The 22,250-nt window shown below is 31.2% G+C and overlaps 1 protein-coding gene across 6 annotated transcripts in view; it reads left to right on the top strand.

Moving 5' to 3' along the window:
- Nucleotides 1–22,250, top strand: part of ZAP3 (protein) — a 207,186-nt gene that overhangs the window by 184,162 nt on the left and 774 nt on the right. For 5 of the 6 annotated variants that reach the window (XM_035355223.2, XM_035355224.2, XM_035355225.2 and 2 more), the window contains one exon: nucleotides 7,854–9,351. The exons of the other annotated variant lie outside the window; for it this stretch is intronic. In XM_035355223.2, coding sequence (XP_035211114.2) covers nucleotides 7,854–7,994 — 141 coding nt within the window. In that variant the 3' untranslated portion in view covers nucleotides 7,995–9,351. Of the gene's footprint in view, nucleotides 1–7,853; nucleotides 9,352–22,250 lie in introns of those variants that run through there. 6 annotated transcript variants of the gene reach the window in all.

Raw genomic sequence — 22,250 nt, forward strand, 5'->3', positions numbered from 1 at the left:
TTTTTTTGTCGAGCTTTAATTTTATTCAACAGTAAAGATTTAGTTTCATATTGGATAGCTGTAATCAGTATTACATTTATTAAAATAAGAAGAGCAAAATATACATATATCTTTTATATTAATTAATATTTCTATAAATTTTTAATTGTAAACTTCCTTGAAATGATTAATCTGGAGTTTTCAGTTTTATACTTTTTGGGGGAAGGGACAGACGGATGGTAGGAGTAGTTTTGTCTGTTTTTTACAAGTATGGTCATCCTTTTACATATTTGAATCCTAACATTGTCTAAGACACATAAATCCACCAGAAAAGAAGAATTTCATATTGAGGATGTATTGCTCGTACAGATTTCGTTGGATTTTTCACATTGTTCAATTCTTCATACTCAATTTTTGCTTCTGATCAAAATCTGCTTTCATCTGAACGAATTGAGTTTTAGTTTGTTCAATTCTTCATACTCGATTCTTGTTTCTGTTAAAAAGCTGCTTTCATCTGAACAATGAAAATTGAGTTTTAGTTCTCAGAAAAGCAATTATTTACGCTTTCCTTAGAGTTTATAGATCAAGTTCAGTCTGTGTATTTGCATGTTTTTATTGGAATAAATCCTTATATTATCTATTACATAATTTTCTAAAATGGGTAGTTTTATGTCTATGAAGAAAAAAATGTTTTATATCTGTGAACAAAATTGCATTCATGCAGTTATAGTTTTTATTTCGGTGCCATGATGTTGTTCACAATCAAGTCTAATTGTTCTGAAATGTGGCTTGAACTAGTGCATGTATTAATTCAGCTTTTCTTACAAAAAAAAAAAAAAAAAAAAAAAAAAAGTCTAAAGAGGCTTTGTTCCCGAGGAACTATTGTTCTTGCGATTTTATGTTGAATCACCCTGAATGCCTGTTTCAGTTTTCAAACTCACCATATGTTATCACCTTGTACTGTACTTGAAAAAATAATGAAGAATCTGCATGAATGAATGTAAGTATGTTTTTCGCATTGTGATAAAACAACAGCACCTAAAGCCATCAAAGTTTGAATGACGTTATCCTACTGCGAATATGGGCATCTGGAAGCCCAAATTTGAAACTTCTATTATCGATTTCATACTTCGTAAAACTTAATGAATTTTTGATTAACAAACTCAAGGACTTCAAAACAAGCAATGGCAACATTGTACAGAAAAAACATTTTATTCTCCAGTGCTTGAGACTGTTAATCAGAAATTCTAAAGATATGCTCAATTTAAATTTTCTTTCTTTCTTTCTTTTTCTTTTTCTTTTTTCTTTTTTAAATGAATTGGTTTGCTGAATACACTGAAGAATGATTTGTAGCACAGTTGAGTTCGATTTTTGAGCTGTACTAGAGTTAAATAGGCATGCTGGTCTCAACTGTAGTTAGTTTTCTTCTAATGTCAAGTTTTATCTCTACATTCATGATTTTTCTTCATGTCAAGTTTTATCTCTACATATTATATGAATATGACCACTCTCTGCAGCATTGAGCATAGGTCATAGGAAGTACTACTGCCCTCCTATTATCTGACATAAACTGATTAACTGGTGCCAGGTGAATGGCGATGTAGGAGACTAGCGACAGATGCATACTTGTCTAGACTAGTTTAGTTTACACTTGAGATACTGTAGTGAGATGTTGTGTCTCTTTCTGAAATAGTGAGCGCATTGCAACATAAAGTACTAGTTTTTGTTTGTATACAAGGTTAGCGGTGTTTAATTTTCGTTTATTATATGAACTGAAACTTTTCTTTGTGTCTGCCTCTGCTAGTTTATGTCATAAGTGCTTAATATGTTACAATTCATTTTTTTATATATATGTGGCATTTTCACCATTCCCAGTCAAAGGAAAAACATCAGTACATTTGTCAGACAAGTCTATTTTGCTTATTTTAAAGTGAAAAATTGGTGATAAAGATAAATCTTGGACTCCTCACAAAGTGTACAAGCAGTACAAGAGTATATGGATGTGGGTGAAGGGAAACATTCTAAATTTTCGTTTGGTATACCTATGATATTTATGATTTCATTTGGTGATTTTAGCTCAAAGATTTCTCAAGTGATCGTTACCTTTGTCTAGTGAATATGTCAGGATACAACAAGAAAAACAAGTGTAAAATAGAGTATCCTAGTTTACCATCAGGGGGCTATATGCCCAGTACTTCACTCACCTGAATTCCCAATGCCAGTTTTCAAAGAATTACCTTCTTTTGAAATACAGTAATACGATTCTGGTGAATATCGAATTGATCCTAACAACAAAGATTTTGAAACTTTAGGTGAATTTGTTTTTAAGGGATTTGACCAGCATGAGTTGAATGATTTGGCGCAAGATTTGGGATTATTTAAAACAGCTTCAGAACTGCTAGTATCAAGATTGCACTTGAAAAACATTCTTGAACACAGGGGTGTTTGTGCTCCGGGGATTTTGAACTTCGATACCCAGAAATTTCGGGGATCGTCGTTCAAAAGGAAGTAGGAATAATAATGAATTATTTATTTTGATCTGGGTAATTTTGTTTGCTTTGAAAGCAGAAAACGCAAGGTCAGTGTGTGTGGTGAAAACTTTCCCTTTCTTTCTCCAAAGGCAGTGATAATGCGTGAAAAGGGGGGAAAAACTTCTTTTTTGTTCTTTCCTTATTGCGAGTTATGACTCATTCCCCCGGTTCTCGGACATTCTCTTCTGGATTCTTTTCGGCAAGTAGGCGCGGCAGAAAAAAAAGGGAGAGACTTCGTTCGACCAGATGTGCGATCACATGACTCTGGGTTCAAAGGTCTTATCTCTCCTGGCGTGGCGCCAATAAGTAGAGAAGGGGGATTTTTCGCCGTATTAGCTATTTGTCATTGATCGCTTCTCAACTTTTTTTTCTCCGCTGTGTAAAATTTTCGTTTCATTTATTGATGCACGTGTAAATTTTTCGTTTCGTTTATTGAAATATTTTTTTATTTATGTACGCAAGAGAATTTCACTATGAAATTTCTCGATTTAAATAGTGATATTATGCAATTAGAAGAAGGTGTCCGGAATGCATTTAGGTGGAATTGGATTGAATGGAGAGATGGTAATGGGGGTACCATCGGCACATGGTGCAAGAAAATAAATTTTGCTGGGCAAGCATATTGTGCTTTTTGTAACTCACTGCTGAAGTATGGTGGGGAAGGATTCAAGGCTTTCACAAATCATTCTAAAACTGTGACGCACATAAAATATTCAAAGTGCATTAGACATTCAATGACTTTAAGTAATTATGCTAATTCAAAAAATACTGATGACTTACTGGAGACTGATGCTCGGCCATTGGATATAGTGACAAGAAAAGCATGCCAAGAGGTATTAATAACTTCGTTTATCGCCGAGAATTCTCTTTCTTTCAATGTAGCTCCCAATTTAATTGAACTCTGCAAACAGTTGAGCCGCGATCAAATGGCACTAAACTCGTTGGAAATGTCCAGGATTACTGCATGTTATAAGATGAAATAAGGGCTCGCAAAACCTATTAAGGAAAATATCATTAAAACTTTAAAGGAGACTCCATTTTCTCTAAATTTGGATGAAAGTACTAGCAATGCTCAAGAAAGTATATTGGCAATATTGGTGCAGTTTTATGACAACAATCAAAATGAAGTTGTAGTTCATCATTTTGCATCTCTAAAGATGGAATCTTGCAATTCAGAAGCTGTTTTTAAAGCAGTTGTTAATACTATTGAAGATAATAATATTCCATGGGCAAACTTAATTAGTGTATTAATGGACTCATGTAACACCATGCGTGGAAAAAAAAAAAAGGGTGTTGAAACCAGACTACGATCAAACAAAGCACCCCACTTATTAGATATTGATGGTGACACATGTCACACAGCTAATAACTGTGCAAAAAAATTTGCTTCATGTTTTGATAGATACTTAGAAGATTTGTTTGATGACATCTATTTTGATATGAAAAGCTGCAGTAAAAGAGAAAATTTTTTCAAAATCTGTGAATCCCTTGCCATTAAAAAACTTAAGCCCTTGAAGAGACCAGACCATAGGTGGGTGTACATTTTATGTGTTTTAGAAAGAATCAAAGATCTGTGGGATGCTCTTATTGCATTTTATTTTCGCTACTTAGATAAAACTGATAAAGGGGATTATTTTTCTTATGTTGAAACTGTATACAATAAAAGAAACATTTCTGCAGCTCAGAAAAAAATTGTTGAAGGGGTGTATTCTTGCTTGCATTCCCAACAACTCACAAAGGTTGCTTTAACTCGGAAAAAAAGAATACTAAATGGGTTATTTGTTATGCAAAACAAAACTTTATTGCATATGGCATTATATTCAACAGTATTACCAGAGTTCAACGCATATATTAAATTATTTGAAACAAAAAAACCAATGCTTCATTTAATACATTCCAGTATTTATAAATTGATGGCAAAATTTTTCTCTTTTTTTTTATGAAGCCAGAAAATATAGAGTGCACATCTTATAATGATTTATTAAAGGTTGATGTCACAAATCCAGAATTCAATCTACCTAGCAAAGTAATATTTACTGCTGCAGAAGCTTCCACTCTCCTGAAGAAATTATCAAAAAATCATCCAATAGCAAAAGAATTCCAAATTTCTCTGATGAAAGCTTATACTAATACAGCACAACATATGAAACAGAAATTACCCCTTAAAAATGCATATCTAATTAGTTTTAGAGCATTAGATCCAGAGGTAAGAGGTAAAACCAGTACAATATTAGCTTTTGAAAAATTATCATCTTTTATGTCCCATATTTTTAGTGATAATGAAAAGTCAAAAGTAGAAGCTGAAATAAGGTTATACCAGAGTGATATTGATATCACCAAAGAAATGCTCTACACATCTGATGAAAGTGGAAATCAAGTCAAGTGTACAATTGATAAATATTGGTCTAAAGGTTTTAATTTAAAAGATGATTTCACAAATGATTATAAGTATCCTACATTGGCTAAATTGGTCAAAGCCTGCCTTAGCTGCTTCCATGGCCCATTAGTGGAAAGTGCATTCAACTTAATGGATACACTTGTCACTGACTATAGAACCTCTCTTAAGATTGATTTCCTAGATGCAGTGCAGACTATTAAATATGATTTAATGGCTTCTAAAGAAACCTCATGTGAAAAATATGGCTCAAAATATCCAATGACTGATCCAATTCACAAAGATCTCTTACTGAATATGAACAGAAGTTGGAAAACATATCAAGAGGACTTAAAAACTATTTCAGATGAGTCACCTCTGAAAAACCTTCTACATTAGCAGAAAAGCAAACTGCTTCTACCTCTGCATGTGCAGTTCTCGAGGAAATTTCTTCAACTGTAAATGAGGAAAATAAAAGTCAACCTTCCTGCAATTATGAAATTCACCACAAAAGAAAGACAATCCCACAAACATCAGAAAATAAAAAAAAGCAGCAGAAATTAGATAATTTTTTTTAAAGAATTAATTCAGGTAATTTAAAATATTTACATAAAATGTAGTAGTTTATATGTTTGAAAATTTATGGTTATTAATTTTGCAAAAAAAGTAATTCATTGAACTTTTATAATTAGGTCATTCAATACTTCATAATTGTAATTTTTCATTTCTCTCTTCCACCCCCCCTTCTCAAAACTCCAAAGTGTCGGTAAAAGTAAGTCCGTAAAAGTTTCAGGGGATTTTTTGGGGTCCCACAAACACCCCTGTGAACAAGAAGCTAAGGTATTCTACTTTCAATCAAGAGAAAGTGTGTTTCTCCGATACTTTTGAAGTGGTGATGGATTCGTGTTTTGCCATAATATACTTGGTTTAATGAAAGAGTTGGGAATTTCAACCTATAACACAACTCCATGGTGATTGTTCATGGATAGCTCAGAATGGAGCCTGAAGTGTGTCCTCGTCCACAATGGAAATTTATTTGAAGCAGTCCCAGTAGGACATTCAGTTTGTTTGTGTGAAGAATATGAAGACATAAAAAAGAGAGTCATTGTTTGTTGCAATATCGCATGCACCAATGGATCGTCTATGTTGACACTAAAAGGATGGGCTTCCTCCCTAGACAGCAATGCGAATGGACAGCAGAGCTTGTGAGAAGCTCTGACGCCATCGAATTGGCCATCAGGATTTGACCTGAAACCTGCTGATTGAAACATTTTACATCAACTACTTGTCAACAAAAAGAACATTATATATCCCCTCTGCATAAGAAACTTGGTCTCACGAAGCAATTTATTAGAGCTTTGCCAATTGAAGGAGACTGTTTCAAGTATCTCATTTCGGCATTTTTTAGCCTGTCATTTGATAAGATGAAAGGGGGTGTGTTTGATGGTTCACAGATTCGGCAATGAGCATTTGATCAGAAGAACATTTATTTCATCAGAACAGTGATAGAACCTCATAATAATACTTGGGGCAGGGCATTCAAAAATATTGTCAAAGACTTTCTTTTTCTTGGAATTGCACAATTACAAAGTTGTCCAGCAACTTTTAAGAACTTCAAAATGCTTAGTTGTAATGTGATTATTAAATTGCACTTTCTTACATAGCCATCTGGATAACTTGGTGAAAAATCCTGGTGCAGTTTGTGATAAGAAAGATTAGCGATTCCACCAAGATTTGAAGGTTACAGTTTTAGAGGCATCGTACCAAGGTAAATAGGATATAGCTGACTATTGTTGACATATGATAGCTGACTATTGTTGACATATGATAGCTGACTATTGTTGGAGCACCAAACCAGAATGTCCACAGATTAAACTCTCCAGAAAAAGGCCATAAGTGAAAATATTTACCTTAATATGTATGTTTACTGGTTGGAGGAAAAACTTTACTATTATTATGAATGAAATTTAGCTTACAGTAACTATATATAGCCTTTTTATAAATAGAACTATTCTTTGTGAGCAGTATATTTAGTAAGTTTTCCCTTTATTTTCCTTTACATGCATATTTGTATGACTTTTGAGATAAAGAGTCCTGTAGCTTCAAAAGTTGACATGATAGACAAAAACTAAGATTATTTTTGGATTTAGAGGCCAAAAGTTTGTCAAAAACAAGTGACAGATATAAGACAATTGCTGTTCCCTATAGTGGTATAGAATTATTTATGCTGCAAGTGACAAACTTTCTTTCTGTATTCAAAACTTTAGCCATATTTTATTCTCTTAATTTTGGGACTTTTGTGATTTTCTGCTATAAGATAATTAACTAGTAGAGCAGTTTGCATTATGAATATTCATGATAGTTTGCATTATGAATACTCTTCATGGGATTTTTGTAAAAAAAAAAAAAAAAAAAAAAAAGATTTAGAGAGGGGCATAATTAAATAATTAATACCCTACTGGCAAATGGAGTATTTATAAGTTATATTGGCTACTAATAATTATAAATTTAATTGTTTCTGAATGCTTTAAAAATGCAGGAAGACGAGTGGCATCAAATGATGTAATATCTTACCTTAATTGTAAGTCTGTGCCATTAAAGTCGAAAGCTGATAAAAGAATTTGTAAAAATGAAATATTAGTTTTAATTTGTATTAATTTAGTGTCATTCATGCAGTTAAAGTAACATATCATCTAACATGCTTAAATCATGCTTGATTTACTTTTTGAAAATGTGATAAGTTAAAGAATATGGTTACTTATTTGTGGAGCAGAAGCTGTTTAAGAACAGCAATAGGTACTTGTGACTTTCGTTCATTTGATTTTTATAAACTCAATTATTTCTCTTTTCACTTTTTATATGATTTACTTATTAAAAGGCTTTTGTGTGCTGCCTGGAAATAGAGTTATTTTGAATTTTCCTTTTTATCATAAAAATTGTTTCTCAGTGTATTCTTTCTTCTCCTTTAGGTAAGGTGGGCTGACCTTGAAGAAAGAAAAGAACAAGACCGACTTCGTGCAATTGGCTTTGTTGTTGGGCAGACTGATTGGACTAAATTGACTGATCCAACTCATGCTGATAGAGCACTAACAAAAACCAAGTATTTCTAGTTGTGAAAGGAGGCATTTTATACTTTTTGCAGACATAAACAGTTACTTTCATCAAAGCTTGAATATTTTTGTGCTTACTTACTTTTCTATTATCAGTGTTTATTTTCTTATTTTGGGCCTGTCATGTTTTTATTTGAAATAAGTATAACAAAAGCCAAAATATTTACTTATCTCCTCCAGCCATATAGTTTTCTGCCTAGGAAAATAATTGCATGCCCTCCATATTTTTGTTCCAAAGAAATGCTCTAATTAAGTATTTAGGATTGAGTGTGTTCATCAAAGACTTTTATAACAAGTTTAAAACTGAAGAAAAACTATATGTGCCATATGTTTTAACTTAAAGATTTACAGGATTTTGATTTATTTGCATGAAACAATATTTCGGTTGCTGACTAATCTAAAAGTTTTGTTGGTGAGTTTCTTTTTACATTGAGAAATTTAATATTCAGTAGCAAAATAGTGTGCATTTCTCTTGCACATCTTAAAGCAGAATCTGCTTTTTTCATAGTTTATAATTTTTAGATGTGGAAAATAGTTAAAAGAATGGTTAAAAGAAATGTCAGTCTTTTTTCCGAAATACAAAAAATTATTTTTATTTGAGGGCAGCACAAAGTTTTAAGAGAAACCAAAATTAGGTTGTAAGAAAAACCTGTTTTGCCATACACATGTAAATCTTTTTAAAAATTCGAAATTTTTTTATGTTTTGTACTGGAATCTAACTAAGCAGATTGAAGTTTTGAAATTTTTTAAGTAAAAGAATATGGGATATTAGTCCAAAAATTAATATTTTTAATGTAATGTATATTTTTTAGACTCTTCATTTCTTAGTTCATTCTCATTCATTAGATGTAAAATAGAATGAAAATAGGTATGCAAAATGAACCTAATGGTTCAGTTGTCAAATCAGAAGTATTTTCTGCTTCTGCTAATTTTCCTCTGGCATATTCAAATGATGCTGAAGAAATGAAAGAGATGTTAAAACTCTTTATGCTGAAGAAGAAATCATTAAAAATAGTTTCTTGCATTGTTATGTTCTAAACATTTAATTATAAGAAGGGAAATTAAATAACTGAACTAATATTTTCAGGCACCAAGAAAAGATTTGTAATTTTCATATAGAAAACTCATAATTCATATGTAATATTTTTATCTTTTTTTTTCCCAGTCATTGTTAGTGAACACTATCACAAAATATTGGAAGGCTTAAGTGTTTTTTTAAAGAATGAATTGAGGGATATGTGTATAATTTGTATTGTTTTGGTACTAGAAGTTTGTTGCTTTACTTTTACGATTGTATTATTCATGATATATTTACATATTAGTGTATTATTGAATAAAGAACATTATTTGCTGCTAATGTGTCACTCATTTTTGTTTAATTTCAGTTTGTGAAGATACCTGCTGAATATGACTAATGTTAGTTTCCTAAAGCCATATGATGATTTAGTTGGGAAATGATTATGGTTCCATTTCTCTATATTAGTGTTTTTTAAGCATATATTACATTGTTAAATAGTCAATGTTTAGGGTGTGCAGAGATGTGAAATCATTTGATTTAAATGAGAGACTCCCAACTTTGTATCAACCAAATTTACTCTGTATTTCTTCTGACTTTTCTCTAATTCATAAATTTGTCTTTATTTTTGTGTGGCTTGACTTAATATTCTGTGATTTGCATTCATAAGTGTTATTTCTGGTACCTAATATTGCTTAATTTTTTACAAGAAGGCTTTTAAAAAGGAGTAAGGCTGTTTCTTCAATTCTTTTTTCAACACTAGCACTAATTTTATCTCGCAGGCACATATCTCTGATAATATTGTGCTCTTGTTCTCTAATGAGCATCAAGTAAGATTGCCAGTCATTTTGCAGATACTGCCAATGAGCATGTAGCAGTTCAAGCTGTTATATGCTTTGTTGCATTCTTCTGTCACTTATCAAGATGATTTTTGCAAGCTTCAGAAAATGGCTTAAGCGTTTATGGCCTTTTTTATCTAGTAAAATGCTCATGTACTTTTCAAAAGTCATAACACAGATGATTTTCCATGTAGTATTTAACCAAGAAAATGTAATAGCATCTTCAACATGTAGCATTTGTCATTTTAATTTTTTGATTTAGCTCTGTGCAAGGGCCAGTGTTATTTAAACACATGTATGGATGAAAATATGTTGATGCCTTTGTTAGCAAAAACTGGGCTATATGATAATTTCTATAACTAAAATCACAATGCTTGCTTTCTGAAGAAAGCAAAACTATTAAAGAAACTATATTAGTAGTTTATTACTTTAAACTGCATCATTTCTAATTTTTTTAAAAGTTATATGATTTTTAAATAATGCTGGTGATGCAGAAGGTTGCTTGAAGTGAAGCTCAGAGAGTCAATATTGGAATTTTTAACTCGGTAGGAAAATTTCAAACCATGATTATATCAAACCGAGCTTTCATCTCGGATATATCGAACTTGCTTTCTGCTTCTGACCTTCTGATACCTGCTATCTTAAAAAATATAAAACATTCTAAAACAGGCCCCAATTTATTTTGTATCATCTAATAAATGTAAAATATAAAAAATAAATGAAATAACCAAGAGAATAAAAATAAAATTTAATTTGACTATGACTGCAACTACTGCTTTATACTTCAACACAACTGCAACATTTCGTAGTCACCATCCCAGCTCATTGTTTGCAGCATTTTCCAGTCAAAAAAATAGTGTCAAAAAGTGTCTCTGCAATTCTGTGTGCCTGTAGCAGTCTGTTTACACAAGGGAATATATTATTTCTAGGGCATCAGAATACATATCTTCAGTGCCTAACCAGAGTTGTAATCATTGCGCATGATGGACTGCATTGTCCCCGGAGACATATTTGGCGGCAGCCAATGAAATTGCAAATTGAAATCATACATCCAAAAATCAGTGGTGGTTACTCTCAGCATTTAGGTTACTGAATAGCATGGTATAAATCATTTGGACTTTTTTTATTATTTTAACAAATTTAATTAATTTATGATGTGATATTTCTTTCAGATCATAATTTCCCCTTTGTACAAGTGATTTGCCATTGTAAGCTATACAGTGATAAACTTTTTTCATTTATTAGCATTAACTAAATCTGCTAGAATATTTTTTTCCCTGTCTTTCTGTTTGCTAAATTCTAATGTTCTGAGAATTCTGACAAACAAGAAAAGCTTAATTTATCATTTGTTTGCATCTGACTGTATTTCCAATTTTCTATTATTAATGGTTTCTCAGCTTTTGAACCATGTTTAACTAGACTGATCAGTTGGCGCATTTACCAAAGTGCTTAAATTTTCTGCAAACCAGTAGATTGTAAGTTCAAATACAGCTGAGCTATTTTCTGATTTTTTCCATAAATGTTTTATGGTTTCAGTAATTCTACAATTAATAATGTTCTCTTAATATAAAAATTGTAAAAAAAATTACATAAAGTAATAAAGTTTTTTATTTACTTAATTTTTACTTTTTTACTCATCACTAACCACTATCCCGTATGGGCAGCAGAACAGAATGTGGTTGAAGTAAGTCAGAAACCTTGGCCAAGCCATTTTCCAGGTCATTTCCAGTATGCCATAATGGCAGAGATTCCATTGTCATCTGTTTACCAAAAGAAAATTGTAAACAATCTGGCAGTCATAAAGTGATATTTTTATCACTAATGGATACAGAAAAAAGTTCCTTAATGGTAACTTGCAAGCCAATAAAGGTAACATATAACTCTGTACTGTTGCCATTTTCCTCAAGAAATAATGAAACATCAGCCACTTTTCCATCAAAGTTATTGTAGAATTTACCTGTAGCTTTGCTGAGATTAAAATGTTTTCAATGTGTCCCTGCTTCAACATTTTTTTTGGCATCCACACTGGAACCATATATAAAAAAAAAGTGCAAATATTATTAATGAAAAAATTATTATACATTAGCAGTTTTTATATGCATTTTTGAATAAAGAACTACTCTTTCAAATATTAATCAGATATTATTTACAGCTAGTCCATTATTAAAAAATATTTCCTCATATAATTTTGTTTATTACACACACATATGCAAATTAATCATGTAATTAATATTACATACATGTACACAGACTCAAATTAATCATTCAGTTGAACACTGATATACAAGGTGTTTCATTAGATAATCCTTTCCGTCAAAGAATCAGCTTCTATGGAACTTTCATTATCCAGTGGTCTTGAAATTGTTACCATGATGGATACGATAATAAGAAATAATTATAATAGAAACTTATCATGCTTTTATCAATTGTGCATAATCAGTAACACTAGTCATTTTGAAAATAATGCATTTTAAAAATCAAGATTAAAATTTAAACTGGGTACATTATGGCTTTTTCTCTTACATACTACTATTATATAATATAAAACAATCTATTGTCATAACATAGTAAATATCAGATAGCTTTGACATATCTAAATATGATATCTTTGACGTCTATCATATGTGTAGATATCTATCTGTATCAATTTTATATGAATTGTAATCTTTTAATTGAAAATTTAATTGAATCTTTTTTCGTTTTTAAATCTCATATGAACCAAGAGAATGAAACATGTTTTCGAAACATATTAATCGACTTTTCTGATGCTTTAATTCATTTTCCCCTGATGTGTTCTGAATTGGAGTTTTGGTAAAGGGAGATTAATTTTTATAACTTTGTATAGTTTCCCTCTCGCATTTTTATTTTTCGAGTTTGTTCTACTATGAAATCTTATTTAAATTTTGATTTGTTTAGATATTATGTTAAACATCTTATATACAGTTACAATTATTAATATTGTTGAGGAATTTCCTTGCTTTGATTCCAATTTAATATTTACTTTAGATGCTTTAAGTTTATTTTACTTCAATCCTGCAGCCATAGCACAGGAAGGGTTTTAAAAAAATGCTTTTAATTTTTAGCCTAATATTGTGTTATATATATATAGTAGGTAGAAATATTGCAGCGATCTTGCTAAAACGTTACCAGGAGCTGTAGCTCCACGAAATATTTTAAAACAGTATTACATAAATAAGAAGAAATTAGTCTGGAAAAACTGGAAAAAAAAACTAAACACATGAAAAAACAGCTAAAATTAAGCTGGAAGACTTGCTTATGCATGAAAAAATTAATCTGACCGTTGTGATATGTGAAAACTTAACTCACATGAAAAATAGAACGACGGAAAAAAATATTTAAGGAAAGTACAGAAAAACATAGATTAAAAAAATTTCAATATATAAAAAACAACAAATTTTTTAAATTAAAAAGAAGACACAAAATGCAACAATACAAAATACTAAATACTATAATTAAATAGCGGAAAATGGTAAATTACCCCACTCATACTCTCAATTGGCTTTTCAAGGGAAAAAAAACTGATTGTCGAACTAGGTTAAATACCATTACGCGTTTCGCCGAAACAGACCATTGAAGCTCTTGTTTAATGTGAAAAAATTTTTTAAAAGAACATTAGTATTCCCGAATATATATATATATTTTTGGAATAAATCCTTTTTTGGAGCTTCACTGCTCTGTTCCTTTTCCCCCGACACGTCCGCTGGTTTATTCTAGGGTGTCAAGAGCTATTGCAACTCCGAGCAATGTAAAATTAAAATCAAAATCAAAATAGAATAAAAGAATAAAATAAACAGCGGTCTGCTATTAGTCAAAAATTACAACAACGTACGGGCTGGTCCTTTAAACCTTAAAGAAGATGGAACTTTTATAAAGAGAATGGTGCTGTAAACAAATAAAAATGTAATTAAATTTGTAAGAAAACTAACGTCGCAGGGTCTTGTTAGGACCAAAAAACAAATAGACAATAGAAACGAAAAAACTGACCTGAGAGGTTCCGTCCTTCGCATCCGGAAAATTTTGGAAAAAGCGTGTGCAAAATCCCTCCATGCTCAAACCAACCTTCCTTTCGTCTAGTGACGTCGTTGGGTGAAACAATAAAATCTGAAGAGGCCAATGGGCTGAGATTGTAGGTTGGCGGGAATTCTTGTCCCCCCCTTTTTTTTACAGAAGGGGGTGAAAGACGAGAAAAGACACGGAAAGAACTCAAAATGGCGTCAGTCTATTTGTTAGAAGAACAAAACTGTTAAAATAAATGAAAATGGCTAATTCAGCTAAATTTTTGGCCACAAAAGAAAGAGTAAATTGGAAAAAAGTCATTTGTTAATAAAAGTCGTCATTCTTCAAGCCAGAGGGCGGTCAAGCTACTATGAAAAATGAAAAGGCCCGATTTGTTAATAAAAGTAGAGTTTGGCCTTCTACGTAATTTAAAACTATTATTAGTATTAAAGTATAGTGCCAAAATCTTTGGAGGAAAGAAAATGTATGTAGAAGAATAATCTGTACATTTATACAATTTTTACATTATATAATTTGAATCAGCCATCCACTTTGTGCCTTCCCGTGGGCTTTAAGCATAAAATTTCATTATCCAAAACAAATTATCTAAAAATTGGTAAGGCTAATGCTAGCTTTTTTTAAGGTATTTTTTTTTTTTTTTATTATTTTATGAGGAATTTGGTTATTTTTCAAAATTGTTACGAAGTAAAGTATTTCTTCTTGTAAGTGTTCTGTAGTATTACGTATCCTTTTTATTCTAAGTAGCTGTGAAAAAATTGTGTTAATGATGATTCTTTTGAAAATATTAGAATTCCAGTTGGTTAACTTTAGTATAGAAAAAGTGAATTCTCTCCTCTTGTCGTAGACTTTAATAAAATTGTAATCAATAATATTTAGGTCAAGGTATACTACATTATTTTGCACTGTATTTGTTTTATTTAGTTTCAAGCTTGTTGGGTAGATATTAGCTGCTTCTATTTTGTTATGGTTGTTAAAGGCTATGATATCATCAATGTAACGATATATGTGTTGGTAAAATTTATGTTCTTCTTTGTTAAGTGAACAGACAAAGGTCAATTCTCTTGTGAAAAGGAATAATTCGCAGACAGCGCTCGAAAAATTTCCTCCCATTGGGATTCCTTGAACTTGTTTGAAGATGCTATTGTTAAAGAGAATAAAATTATTGAAAAGCACGCTCGTAAGATAAAGTTGCCATTTTTCATTATCAATTATTGTCGAAATCTGTGGAATTATATCTGGTAGAGCAAGTAAGCTGGTATAAATTTCTTCAAGTGGTAAGATAGTATAAAGGTTTTCGAAGTCGTAGCATTGGATATGGTCTATTTGAATTGAATTAATATTCTTAATTACAAGTACAATGGGGCTTCTTCAGATTGGCCTCTTCAGATTTTATTGTTTCGCCCAACGACGTCACTAGATGATAAGGAAGGTTGGTTTGAGCATGGAGGGATTTTGCACACCGCTGTTTATTTTATTCTTTTATTCTATTTTGATTTTGATTTTAATTTTACATTGCTCGGAGTTGCAATAGCTCTTGACACCCTAGAATAAACCAGCGGACGCGTCGGGAAAAAGGAACGTGAAGCTCCAAAAAAGGATTTATTCCAAAAAAGATATATTCGGGAATACTAATGTTCTTTTAAAAAATTTTTTCACATTAAACAAGAGCTTCAATGGTCTGTTTCGGTGAAACGCGTAATGGTATTTAACCTAGTTCGACAATCAGTTTTTTTCCCTTGAAAAGCCAATTGAGAGTACGAGTGGGTTAATTTACCATTTTCTGCTATTTAATTATAGTATTTAGTATTTTTTTATTGTTTCATTTTGTTTCTTCTTTTTAATTAAAAAAAATTTTTGTTTTTTATATATTGACATTTTTTTAATCTATGTTTTTCTGTACTTTCCTTAAATATTTTTTTTCCGTCATTCTATTTTTCATGTGAGTTAACTTTTCACATATCACAACGGTCAGATTAATTTTTTCGTGCATAAGCAAGTCTTCCAGCATTAATTTTAGCTGTTTTTTCACATATTTACAGTTTTTCCAGACTAATTTCTTCTTATTTATGTAATACTGTGTTAAAATATTTCGTGGAGATACAGCTCCTGGTAACTTTTTAGCAAGATCGCTGCAATATTTCTACCTACTACTATTATTTCATGTCTTTTTGTAGCATTATGCGCAAAAATGTTTGAGACCAAATAGGTCTTGCGTCTAATTACCAGTTAGCTTTACATTTTCTTTTTCAATTATATATATATATAATACATATGTCATATATGTATATATGATATATGTATTAGAAGGAGCTTATATAAAATATTGAAATCAAAATATGTAAAAGTATGAAAAGTACTAGTGTTAGTCAAGATATCCTTAATTATTGAGTGCAGTTATTGGAATTTATTATGATTTACTTAATTAACTGAAAGGGGGGCAAAAATAAATTAGGTCACTTATTAGAATACTCATGTATTATATTGACATTGGTAGTGACCTCATAAATATTAAAACAAAAATGAATGTCTAAAAACATAGTTTAGTTATTTAAAGATCATAAATAAAAAATTAAATATTTGACTTTTAAACTTTATCAACGAGTAACCGTGTTAGCAATACATTTTTTGGAAAGGAAAACTTGATGCCAAATCAATAAAGCTGTTTAATATTTATGATACTTTTTAGGTGTTCAAATAAATTGAATAATATTAAGTGGTCTTTGAAAAAGGTATAAGAAGCATGCAATAAAGGTAGATTAGTAGTAGTAAAATTTATTAAAAATGTTTTCTCAGTAACAAAGTTAAGTATTTTAAAAGGCAGTTAGAATTTCGCTGCAATTCTCCATAAATTTGCTGAAAGATGTGAAACAAATCAGGAACAGTAAGAGTAGAAATTGGGGTTAAATAATAATATGAAAGAACAACATTTAATCTTGAGAAGGGTAATTTTTATTACATAAATTTTTCTCAAATGTTTTGGGTTTTGTATGCTATGTATTGTGAATATATTGGCATTCTTATGAAGTTTTTAATTTCTGTAAAACACCATAAATCATTATATGTTGTTTGTACTGAAGATGAAATTTGAAACTTTAATAGCTATAACAGTATTTTCAGTGCTGTGGAGTCAGTAGGGAAAATGACCGACGCCTGGAATTTTAAAGACTCAGACTCGACTCCGACTCCCTCACTCACACACATACATATATATATATATCAGTTTGACTGTCCTGATTCGAATTCTCCAATTGTTCTGAGAATAATTTCATTCTTAATGAAAGTTCACAGATTTTCTTTGCCTTTTTGAAGAAATAATTCCTTCTGCAATAAACCCTCCATTTCAGAAAGAACAAACATCACATTCTTCCATTCTCGCCTCTGTCAATTCTTCAGATTGCAGCTTTTTTGTGGCTATATACGGTGTAGAAGGAAGAGTTTCTGATTCTGCAAGAACATTCCAGTCTTTCTATTAGTGAAACTTTATGAAAGTTCTTAATTCTAACAACCTCTTTATTATCAAATATGTACTTCCTTATCGGATTGCTTGATCAATAATTGCTTGTTTTCCTGCTCGCTTCCTAAGAATGGCATCAATTTTGGGAGTTCTTGCTGCTTACCTAAATTTACCAGTAAAATGTGTAACTAAAGGAATCAGTTTAATCACTAATGACAAATATCACATCCATCTTCCTCTTATATTTATTTAATAATATCTTAATAAAATAAAAAAAATAAAAATAATAACTCAGCTTGTCATTAATTTTTTTCAATTCATTTTAATTTCATTTCAAATTCAAACTTTCCAACAAAAACTGGAGTTGGAGTCGACCTGTTTTTAGTGACTTAAGCTCCGATTCCTTTTACCCCAAAATCTGCCCGACTCCATGACTCTGACTCCACAGCACTGAGTATTTGTCCTGTGCTAATCTGCGAAACAGTATTATTAGAGCAGGCACACTGGACTTAAAAAATTCCTGCAGAATAGGCTGGCTGCATTGGTGTTTTAATAGTTTTTTTCATGTATAATGGAAGTACAAGCCAGTTTCTCACAGAAAGTCCTCTATGAAGGTAAACCATCTCATCAGTAGCAGTCTTCTCGCATGATTTGCCATGTTGTTAAAGAAAACAAAAAGCCTGATGTTTTCCAAACAAAATGGAAACGTTAGCATGTTTCGGAATCTGTGGAGTGTAATAATAAGCTATTTAACAGTTGTCATTCTTTTCAGTTTATTCATATCTGTGGGAATGAATTATTATCTCACTGCAAATGTGTATTAGTGTGAAGAAGCTAATAATAATTTAAGTGAAATTCTTGAGATAATAGATGTAACCAAACTTATGTATTGACAGCTATTTATGTATCTTTTATCTTCTACTTCTTTCAGTATGTGTCATTTTAAGTTAATACAGTGGGTATCTTCATATCCATAGGCAATACATTCATTAGACGTAACCATAGTTATCTGAAATTTTGGATAATTCAGAATGCTATTTAATGCAGTTTGATTGCATTATCGTATGATTATGATATGATATGATTACATTATGGTTTGTATTATGATACAAATACTGTATTAAAAAGCATTCTGAATGATCCAAAGTTTATGATATGATGCGGTGCTTATGCAGCACATAAATTCGGTAATGTTTAGATATTTATGTGTTAAAACATTATTAACATTAATTAAAGTAGTAAAATGTTTGCAGTGCACTTTCTCTACCTCTCGTCCATTTATAAGTAAGGAATTCTGATGCTTTAATGGGCTTTAGTACCCAAATGGCTATAGGATCCTATAGCCATTTGGCTACTAGAGGCCAAATCAACTAGAGGCTACATTTGGCTACTTGCGACTATAGACCAAATCCCTATAGTCACAAAGCAATAGCAATTTCCTCTGTTCCACCAGCAGTTTCTGTTACCACTAGCAGGTTCTATTTCCAACAACTTTTTATGTATGTGGAGTATTATCTATGTGGAATATGTGATTTGAATGTGTACATTTTCTCTCTTAAAGTTCTCAATAAGTCTTGCCTCATATTATGCAAGTAATTCTTTTAGATTTTCCATAATTGATAAGTCTAACTTTGTCCATTTTAATAGTGTCGAGAGATGATCAAATTCTGAGAAAATGCTATACCTGCACTGTATAATATCATTTACAGTTTCAAGTGAAGACAGGACAATAAAATCAAATTTCTAAAAGTACTACATAAACAGCGAACAATGATCTAGGTGCTTTCCTAGTGATGTTCACTATCAAGCTGTACAAAGACAGTACTGGTTGCATTTGGGAAGCAGTATTTCTCAAAGTTGCAACCATTTTATAATTTTTCTTAATTTGTAAAATTTCTTTTGGACTGCTCTTACTTGTGAGTATAAAAATATAACTAATTTAGTCTAATGTCTGACATGGGTTGCTTTGATATGCAACATGTTTAAAAAAGTTGGAATAGGTTTTACCTGCTTGCAGATTTGGTATTTCTTGCTAGGCAAATATTTGTTATCATTGTACACCGGAGAAAATAAAAAGATAAATTATTTGCATTCATGTTTTCAGTTGTTTTTATTATCTAATCTAGACAAAACTGTTTCTGATTACCAAATCGATCAAAATAAAAAGATGACTATGTTGGGCTTTTTTTAGCCTTCCGGATCTTGAATCATCTCATCAATCTTCATTAATCATATGATGATTACAGTTTTCTTTTGTGTTATTGTCAAACAACATATATGAACATTAGGCTAAAAGGCAACCATAAATTGGCATGTAATATTAATAAATTCTATCAAGAGTAATCACATGCAGTCTTCCTTTTTGATCAGTAAAAAAATATTTTCTAATAATAATTCCTAATTTTAAATTCTACGTTGACATGTTTCTCTTCCAGTGTGATTGTATGAACATTTTATTCTTTTCAGTTATATTTTTGAAATTTGAAATTTGTGGAAATTATCTTGTCTCTAATACAGTATAGTGTAGTACTTTGACTTCCAAACTACGTAATATGAACTTTTTGAGATTCCTTAAATGATGAATGTTTTACATCCCATGTTAGCCTCTAAATATGAACTTTTTTCATATCTCAGTTTGGCATCTAGATTTGGACAGTCAAAAGTTTACAGACTAGGAAATAGTATTTTTAGGACACAGGCTAATAGAAAAGGAGATTAACTTTCTTTTTCTGCACCAATACTAGTTATGACTTGAAGATACAACCACTATTGGTTTATCATGATGAAAATCCTCAAATCTTTAATGGCAGAATGTTAATAGGCACAAATTTAATGTTACAGGAGTAAGTAAGTTAATAAGAGATCTAGAATAACTATGCCATTTCTTTTCTGAACAGATGCAAAGTATTCACTCCCACCGTAAAATGTTATCTATAAGAAAAGGGTCTACTCCAGAAAGTTTTCCAGCTTATCTGCCATAGTTGAGAAGGGGGAGAGAGATTTCCTTAAAAGTTTGTTTCACCAAAATTAAAATCTTGCTGTCTAATACTACTTTTCTTAACAACCAGTGGATTTATTGCCAATTCCAAAAATGCTTCATATTATAGCTGTTTTCCAGAGATGTTTTACCACTGGATACAGAATTAAGTATCAGGGGATTCTGGAAGAAGTATTCTTCATTGTTTGCATCTTATTAATCATACATGGGAAGATGTTTCTGTTTAAGCACTAAAATCAGCTGGGGAAAAGCAGATTCAATTGCATACAAAGAATTGCTTTTTGGAAAGACTTAAAGCAAGACTAATACAGTCAAAAGTCGTTAATTCGGACACCCATAATGCGGAATGATGTATAATCCGGATCTCAAAACTAAAAACTTTCTGCGCGTGCGCCGCATTGACACATGTGCATAGGCGTTTACGCGTGCACGTAAGACCTTTTACGACTGCGCATATGAGTGTGCGCAAGTGCAGAATACGTTTTCGCGTGCGCGTTTTATGTATAATGGACGTATCAGCTAAAATGATCTAATTATCTATTTCAGTTAATGTTGATGATTGTGTTGTTCCTTAATTTTCAAATTGGATCCGGCTTATTATTTTTTGCAGACTGTAAGAGCAATTTTATAAAAGTAAGCTTAAACTTTCGATTATACCAAATAGAATTTCCGATATATATTTGTTAATATGTAAAGGATCTAAAGCGAAAGTATGTTTTGAAATCCGAAATCTGTTCATCAATTTCACGCTGCTCGGCGGGGGGAACGCCGCGGCGGGCACGTAATGAATTGGAAGTTGATCTGTCAGCACTATCCTTATCTTCAGCGCAGATGTTTTTATTTTATTTGGCTTATAATTCCTTACCAAATGTAGTATTTCATCTCGATATGCTCCGTCTTTGATATGATTTAAAACAAGTTCCTCGTCATTATAATTCGCTTCCGATAGCGAAGAAAATGACAGAGGTTATTGAAAACGAAAACATTTCGATTGACAAATTAGTCGGTGTTCTCGACACAGCAATTATAGGACTTGAACAGCGGAACTTTGTAACTGAACAAGAAATTATGTCTGTTTAATAGAATTAAAGAGAAAGTATTATCACATGAAACGAAACAAAACTTAAGCAACTTACATTGAAAGAAATGTTTAATAAAGTAAACAAATAAATATTATGCTTTTTCTTTTTGCAAATTTTGATACACTTTAGATCATAATTGTTCTTTATTTCATAAATTACGGTTTCACATTTCTAATTTTAGAATTTCTGCATGCCATCTTACGAGATTTAAACTGATGATCTATAATCCGGAAAAATCGATAATCCGGAATCGCCGAAGTCCCGACGAGTCCGGATTAACGACTTTTGACTGTATTATAGATAGATTACTGTTGTTTCCTTGAGTACGCCATGCATTTAGAAATTAAAAAAGTAGCTGTAGAGGAATTGGTACAGAACCACAATGTTAAGCTAGTTGTTGGAGTGCTACAGGAGCTTCAAAGTGAGCAGGAAAAATAAAAGTTTGAAGAAGTCTTCAAAGAATAAAGAAGATAGCAATGAGTTAACTAAATATGATTAAAGAAACAAGTGTAGATAATGAAACCAAAATGTAAAATCAGTCACAAAAAATTGATTAAAAAAATTGAATGATTCTTTTTATACAAAGCATGTAAAACAAAAATTTATAAGTAAAATTAATAATTTCTACGTAAATACGTACTATATTATTTTTTTCCTCAAATTCTAGATCTGGAGACAAATTGATTTTTCATAAGATAAAATGAAAAACCGGTTTTTGCAATAGAAACTGCAGACAGAAATGAATTGAGTTCATAAGTCACTGTATTAGAAAATACTAGAAATCAAACATAGTCAGTATCAATAGTCACTGTATTAGAAATCAAGCTAAT

This window comes from Stegodyphus dumicola, chromosome 12 (assembly GCF_044657685.1).
Source record: "Stegodyphus dumicola isolate Sdum_Otavi_A_Nest chromosome 12, ASM4465768v1".
Lineage (NCBI taxonomy): Eukaryota > Metazoa > Arthropoda > Arachnida > Araneae > Eresidae > Stegodyphus > Stegodyphus dumicola.